At 43.8% G+C, this 8150-nt stretch overlaps 1 protein-coding gene across 1 annotated transcript; it reads right to left on the bottom strand.

Moving 5' to 3' along the window:
* Window positions 1–444: 444 nt before the first annotated feature.
* On the bottom strand, window positions 445–5209 carry LOC127784512 (leucine--tRNA ligase, cytoplasmic-like). Its single transcript, XM_052311835.1, has 2 exons — window positions 5075–5209; window positions 445–3974 (listed from the first exon to the last, which is right to left on the bottom strand). Exon 2 carries the CDS (start codon window positions 3968–3970, stop codon window positions 686–688), a length of 3285 nt encoding a protein of 1094 aa, XP_052167795.1. The 5' UTR covers window positions 3971–3974; window positions 5075–5209; the 3' UTR covers window positions 445–685.
* Between the last annotated feature and the right edge of the window lie 2941 nt (window positions 5210–8150).

Consider the following 8150-nt stretch of genomic DNA (forward strand, 5'->3'; position numbering starts at 1 on the left):
TGTTATGATCAGTAATCATTGCACAAGTAATTGTCAATATTTGGACAACTCAAAACACTATAACTGCACCATGAAAACTTCTATATAAATTAATTAATTCACGTGAAAATGGATATTCAAATAATATCCATGAAAATCCTATAAAATTCCTACAAAGTACAGGTGCTTTTGCATTGTGACATGGATCTCTCTGCCAACCGCCAAGTAGCCCTACAGCCAGGAAGTTGGTACATAGGATTGGACTGTTCAAAAATCCAAACCACCTGGCTTTTTCCATATACCAACTTTTGCAGCAACCAGATAAAATCTTTAACCTTGCAATGATTTATTGAGATGGAGCCCTGATAATAAGTATTAGTTCACATATAAACATGGAAGTCTCCAGAATGTTTACAATGAAGAGGCTAAAATTTGTGACCAAAAAAATTCATGCAAATAAGTTACTAGCTATTAACTAAAAACGAGTGCACTGCAAATAAGTGACACAGTAAGTAGCTTAAACATTCTACAAAATGGGAGTATTGCAAGATCATCACTCTGTTACAGGGAAGAACAAATTTGTTCATTTTCCGCAAATACTGCAGTATTGTAGAAGCCGCAAGCTAATATAACAGTTTAATATGTCCATGAAAATGACAAAAATATCACGAGAGTTACTGTAAACAATTCATTCTGCGACTTAAGCTCAGTGCTGGGCTTCAAACTCCTGCTTGCTGATGAAGATTGCTACTGGTTCACCAGGAGAAGGAGGGGTCTTGTCCAACATTGAAACATGAGCACCAGCCTTAGCACGAGTTGCTTCATCAGAAGCTGACAAGACCTCTACATGGTCAAGGCCTACCTGCCTCTTGATCAACTCCAAATTCTCCTCGAGAACATTCATTTCACCAAATGGAAGCTTCAGATTTAAAGCATGGGGCCCAACACTCTTGGCCTCATCCTTTTTTGACTTGATGAAAGGCATGCAGAGCTTCTGGACTTGTTTGAAATTAGTTTCCTGCCCGATGGAGCAATTCTTCAGTGCTTCAGTAATCTCCTCATCAGGGGCGAAGGACCGAGCTTGGCTGTCAAATTTAGACTGGAGCACCCTCAGACATTGCTCTTTCCATCCATAATAGTGTTCATTAACATAGATCAGACCAACAGTCAGCTTGTTTTCCTCAGATGGAGGAGGTGCAGCAGCTCCCTTCTTGGGCTTCTTGGAACCGGATTCTTGCTTCTGGAGCAGCTTCCTGAATTTAACTATAGAGTCCTGTAAATATTTGTTTGCAATTCTTAGAGTAGGATCTGGGCTTCCTGCAACTGGCCAGCCTGCTTTTATTGCAAAGCCTTCCTTCCTCAGGATCTTTTGCCACACATGCTCAGCATAGTGTGGGCAAATGGGGGTGATAAGCCTAGTCTGAACTTCCATAAACCGCCACAACAAATCACGATTCATGCCTGCTGCTCCACAAGAAAGTCTGTACTCGTCTCTAGCCAATTGTAAGTCATAGAACCCCAACTTAAGGCCATCTCTGAACATGAAGGCATTGTAGCTCTTCTCAGTTTCGATCACCGCAATGTTAATCTCATTAGCAAACACATGGTCAGCATAAGTAGAGGGAGGTCCAGTTCTAAGGGAAGATTCAGCAGCTATAACCTCTTCCATCCATGCAATTTCTTTGGTAAGCCTCAAAATAGCAGCATTTGCTGTTTCAAAGACAAAATTGGCATCATCCATACCATCACCAGCATCAGCAAGGGCAAACCTAGTGGCATCAGAAGAGAATTCTTCAATGGCCTGCCGAAGAGTACGGAAATTCCCTGTGGACTTGGACATCTTCTCAGAATTAAGCATAAGATGCCCATTGCAACGGAAGCCACGGGGCCAATGATGCTCCGGAAGAAGTGCTGTATGGTTGTAAATGCTGAATGTCAGATGGTTTTGGATAAGATCCTTGCCAGACACCCGAATATCAAAGGGATACCAATACTCGAATTCTTGCTTCATTTTACTCAAGAGAGCTGGAGGTATGTCAGTAGTAGGTGCCGGACCATCACAGAACACATAGTCCCAAACTTCATCTGTCATTTGTTCTGGTCTAATAGAAAATATTTCCTTACCATACATGTTACCATTTTGCAAAAGATGAGCAATTGTGTAATATGCCATATAGAGGGTGGAATCAGAAAGAGATTCCACGAGGAACTGCTCATCCCATGGAATGCGAGTACCTAGGCCAAAAGACCGAGAGCAAGCCCACTGATTCAGCCAGCCTAATGTGTGTTCAAAACCATTACGGGTTTCTGCCGAGAATGTATTCATCTTCTCCAAACATTTGACTGCCTTCTGCTTCCATTCAGTCTCACCATAAGTAATGTACCACTGATCTGTGAGAGCAACAACACACTCATCACCAGATCTTGACATGACTTTCTTCTCAGGCTCGCTATACAGCACTGCTGTGCCTTCTTCCAAAAGCTGCTTCTTTATCAGTGGCTTTGCTTCTTGAACCTTTCTCCCATTGAACTCCCCTACAATCATTGTTCCATCAGTAAAACCTTTGAGATATGTCATCCTTTTAGCTTCCGCAAGTTTCTCCTTGTCATTCTGGCTTTTAATCTTGAGATCAAGGCACACCTTCTCAGCCGACTTATCTCCAAATTCAGGAATATTGATTATTGGTATAATCTTAAATGGAAGAACCCACTCATCTTTGACTCCAAACTTTTGTCTCAAAGCTGGCTTTGATACTAAATCTTGTAGTGCCATGAAATCATCTGGAGAATCACTTGGCACACTAGTCACAATGCCAGTGCCTTTGTCTGTCAAGATAGTGAGCATGGGAAGTGCGTATATAACGTCATTAAAAGAAAGAGGGGACTTTAAGGGCAAACCAATCAGATCATTGCCAGATAGCTCAGCTAAGCAAGTTGGCTTCTCTGGGACCTTAGATAGACCCTGGTATGCAAGATTAAGGGCGGCCCTTGATGTCAGAACGAAGACATCGGTGTCATTGATCTCAAAAGCACCATATTTTCCATCAGGTAATACCCAACAGTTTGTCTGCCCATACATCGTCTCAGGTCTTAAGGTAGCTGCTGCCAAATAAACTTTCCTTCCTTCCAAGGCCTTCAAGTTGGGTGGGAAAGGTGGAACCACCTCCATTTTAATTAACACATACTCCTGAGGCTGTACACCTTCACCTGAAGCTCGATCATGGTCAGCACAAGGTTGGCCATCCAATGGAGAGTAGATTGTGTACCTCATATCTTTGACAACCTTGCCCATTTTCTTCAGCTTTCTCATCTGCCACCGGACAAAAGCATCATAGAATGGGTTCATGTCAGTAGTTATGAACGACCTCCTCCAATCACAACCCAGGCCAAAGGCCTTGAGGTCCTCCTTTGCCAATGGAGGGAAGTAAGATAACCAGTGGTAAGGGTCCCGGAATTTAGCAATTTCTTCATCTGACAATCCAAACCCCCTCATGATCTCCCACTGAAACTTCTGTAAGCCAACCTTTGAAGCAGCCTTAGATTTCTTGCTCTTAAATTTATCTGGGGCAACAGAAACCCCCTGGTCAGGCTGGCTATCATCAGCAACTTCAATACTTGAGTCCAATTCAGGAAACACAGGAGGATATCCATATTGTTGAGCCTCCCTTGACAGTTTATCTGCTGAGGCCTTGATGGGCATTCCCGTACAATGGAAAGCAAAAGGCAAAAGGACGTTTGAGCCACGGAGTCTATGGTATGCAGCACCAAACTCAAGCTTGGACAATGAGAAGGCATGGCCCAAATGTAGCAAGCCGTTCATGTAAGGGTATGGAAAATTGCCAAAGAATTTTTCCCCAGGGCCTGGTGGCTTACTCCCAGGTTCAGCCTCAAAAACCTTGCCCTCATCCCATAACTTATGAACATCTGATTGGATATTGAGTAATTGATCTCTCCGAGCAAAACTTCTGCCTCCATCAGGATTTGACGACATTTTCCTGAAAAAACAACAAAAATAAAAGGTTTATTTAAATCCTTTGGGTTAAAACCACTGCTTTCGATTAAACAATAAAAACTAACAACCTCATTACACATACACTGATCGCTTATTTTGAACGAACAGTAATGGTGCAATCAACTCTGAACCAGCTGAGCTTACATAACAAACCCATGAAAAAGAAAGACAACAGGGCGAAGCTAGTATGTGATAGAACTAGGATAAGACATTAACATCATAACCAAAACATAAATAGGCGAGAAGAAGGGGGCAGGAGGTCAGACAAATTATTTCATTTACAAATTTATTAGCTTGAGTTGAAAAAAGAAATCCCCTCTAAATCAGATCTTTCATATTTATCGAAATACTAAATGATTAACCATATACATCTTACGCGTATAAAATATATCCATATAATACCATGCCAGATGAATAATGAAGACGAGAAATCCATCTCCCAGGAAAAAAATACAGACATGAGGGTCCTCAAACTTCATTATCATGCCCAGCTGATAAGTAAATCAATGCACATAGTAACAAAAGTAGCTTAACCAAGCAATGTATAAAAATTACTACCAAAAAGACATTCGAAACATATGCAGAAAGCATCTCATGTGCACAAATTCATAACATCCACATCCATATGTAATTTGTTGCGCTATAAACTACAAACTTCCTTGGCAAGATAAGTTGAAATATTTCAGAATTGGCAACTCAAGTAATCTAGATAAGCAAATGGATCCAGAATGACATATTTGCAACCAAGTAACATAAGTTGAAACTAAGCATACACTATCAAATTCCACCCAAGGGTCAAGCTACACACACACAACTAAGAAATCTGAACCGGAGAGGCAACGAACCACATAGATCGGTCTGCCCGAATCCACACCGATCAACTAAAACCTCACCGCAAATCGACATGCACCCGAAACCACAAGCACCAAAGAGAGGAGAAAACGCAGCGAAACCAAACCCTGCGGCGGCTGGAAGGGCAAACGCGAAGTCCAGCCACGCGAGCGAACACTCCGAGCGAGAAACGGCGCGGCACCGGCGATCTACCGAGCGAATATAGTTGAGGGGGGAGAAGCGGGAGGGTACCTGACGGTGGCGCGCAGGAAGGGGAGCCGCAGCCTCAGGCCGGCGGAGAGCAGGTTGGAAGCCAGCGGAGGGGCGGCGGCGGCGGCGGCGGAGAGGGAGGACGACGGGATTAGCAGTTTTATCCTGGCGCGTGGACTTGGGCCTTGCTGGGTAATCTAGAATGGGCCGGGAAGACGTGCCTTGACTCCCACGTGACGTTATCTCGTTAAGGAATTTTTTTCATTTTTAATTTTTTTAAAAAAAATATTTACAGAAATAGTCTATCGTAGGAAAAATTTACAAAAATAGACCCTGCCGCTCTAGTGGAGGGCGGCAAGCTGACATGGCAGACGGCGGCTCGACGGGCGGTGACGGCAAATAGAAAAAGTTGAATTTTTTGCATTAACACCTTTGCCGCCCACTGCCAGGGCGGCAAAGGTGCCTCCATGCAAAAAGCCAGCCCGGGAAGGGCCATTATCAACAGAGCTGGAAAAAAGCATTTTACTTGGTTTTTTTGCAAATGCTTCTTTCTAGTTGGGCAAATTGCATTTCGCCCCTTGCGGCCCTCCAAAGCGTAAAATGTGCACACGGCGCCGTCGAGCCGTCGTCTGCCACATCAGTTTGCCGCCCTCCACTAGGGTGGCAGAGTCTATTTTTGTAAATTTTTGCGACAAAAGATTATCTTTGTAAATATTTTTAAAAAAAATAATTTAAAAATGAAAAAAATTCTCTCGTTAAGATGGGATGATACCTCTTGCTCCCTCCGTGCTAAAAAGGTTGATATATGTCGACATGGGTATGTTCATATACATTTTTCTAGGAAAGGTCGTATCCCCTCCTAGTTTGATTCTTTTTGGACAGAAAGAGTAGGTATTATTTGATACTTGGTAGCGTATGTATCGCCTGATGCCTGAGTATCAGTCGATACCTACTATAGTAGCTTAAATTCGGGATGGATTGGTGTGGTTCCTCCACGCCTAGGATACCATAATATCGAACCATGAACGAGTAAGTGCATGAGAGAAATATTGGCTCGTAATTATAAAGCCTCAATTCTTAATGGGAAGAGACACCAAAGGCCTCTGTCCTCCCTCTCTATCTAAGGGCATAGCTTTTTTTTTTTAAGTATCACTTGATGCATGGGTATCAGCTGATCTACCAGGTTACCAATGTATCAAACGACCTGTCTGAGCGGGGGAACTACCTATCCATTTGTCGGGTGATTTCTAACTAAAAATCACCCGGATTTTTTTTACCCTTAGATTTACATCTAACGGACCTTAGATTTACATCTAACGGACAAATAAAAGAAAATAACAAAAACATATTTACTTACACAATATTATTATCATAATTGCAATGCACTTACATGTCATATCAACCGAATTGACAAATGTAATTTTAGTTATATAGGACTGTAATTTTATATTTCAAAGAAAATAATGAATACATATATATTTACTTACACAACTTTTTTATTAAAATTACAGTGTGTCGACGAGTGATATCCGTAGACTGGATATAGAGGGTATTGTGGTACGTTGGTATAAGGATCTACGTAATACGACATCAGGCAGACAGAAAACGAAGACTATACTGGTTCAGGCCCCTTGATAGGTAATAGCCCTAATCCAGTTGATATGGGATTATATGATGGAAATCACAGGTTACAAAGGGAACGATGGAACTCGATGGTACTGGCGAGATCGTAATCGAGTTGGTTCGAATAGATCTCCCGGCGACTTGGCTCCTGTAGGCTCCGACTTCGTAGGCTGTGGTGGTTGTGTTGGCTATGAGATTCGATGCCTTAGGTCCTCCCAGGGGGTCCCTTTTATATCGTAGGTCAGGCGGTTCCCAAGTAGGACTCAAAGACATCGGACCCTGCACGATACATTGACGACCCAGTCTTGACCGAGTAGAACTCTTTTCATCTACAAACTCCGTGAAGGATTTCCTTAATATATACAGAAAACGTCCATATACGCGCAGGCATGCCATATCGATATGTGACGTATACCGAAGGGTAAAGGGTATGCCTTACCCGTAACCCTGACAGTAACCCCCGACTTCTGCTTAAATGAACTCGTGTAACCGATCGCGACTTCTGGTGTCAAGGCTGTTGTCGTTCTCAGTGCGAGGACTGTAAAGACAAGGCGTAATCGACAACACCATGTGAAGCCCAACGGTCATGAGTGAATTTAAACTGAAGTCCGAGAAACCGCCACGCGTAACGGACCCAGAAATTTCCGGCGGGCATCTCTCTCTCCTTTCCTTGGAATTCGCACCGTCGGAAATGTGTCTATTTAAGAGGTTTTTGGGGATCCATTTTGAAGTCCGCTTGTTTGTGAAGAAAAACTCTCCAGCCTCCAAGCATTCCTCATCTTCTCCGCTCGCGCACAAACCCTAGCTTGTTCATCCCAGTCCTTTCTCCGGCGATCTCCGACGGCGATGGACCTCGACAAGTCCACCTCAACCAGTGCGTCCCTGAAGAAGTTGCAGGAGGAGGGCACCCTCCCCGGTCGCGGGACCATGGAGAGGGAACCAGGAGGTACTGAACCTGAACCTGTCCTAGGCCGCATGGTTGCGGTAGAGGATCATATTCTTTGTGGCTTTCTCCCTCCGTCTTCTGAGTTTCTCCTCCTCGTTTTGAATTTCTAGGGTCTTTCTTTGCTCCATCTGAACCCCAATTCCATCGCCTTCCTCAATATCTTTTCACATCTCTGTGAGGCCTATATTGGGGTAGAGCCATTTCTCGATCTCTTTCGTTTTTACTACGAGTTGCGCTGGATGGAATCCACCAGGGTATCTGGGTGTGTTGGTTTCCGACTTCGGGATGGCCTAAAGTCGCGCTATATGCCCTTCCAGTGCCCTTCTTCTCGTAGCAAGTGGCGAGCAAGATGGTTCTATCTTCAGATAGAGGATTCGGATCCGATCTTTGCTGTCCCTGAGGAACAGCCAGATAAGGTTCCGTCTTGGACCGCCAAACCCACCTTGACCCCCTCTCTTCAGTCCTTCATCGATGCCATCGATGACCTCCGAGTACGGGGTTTGTCAGGGTATGAAGTCGCTGCCGACTTCATTGGTAGGCGGATCCAGC

This window comes from Oryza glaberrima, chromosome 9, assembly GCF_000147395.1.
Source record: "Oryza glaberrima chromosome 9, OglaRS2, whole genome shotgun sequence".
Lineage (NCBI taxonomy): Eukaryota > Viridiplantae > Streptophyta > Magnoliopsida > Poales > Poaceae > Oryza > Oryza glaberrima.

Bases quoted from the DNA above. Each gene is read 5' to 3' on its own strand.
- LOC127784512 (XM_052311835.1), bottom strand. From the start codon at position 3,970: ATGTCGTCAAATCCTGATGGAGGCAGAAGTTTTGCTCGGAGAGATCAA.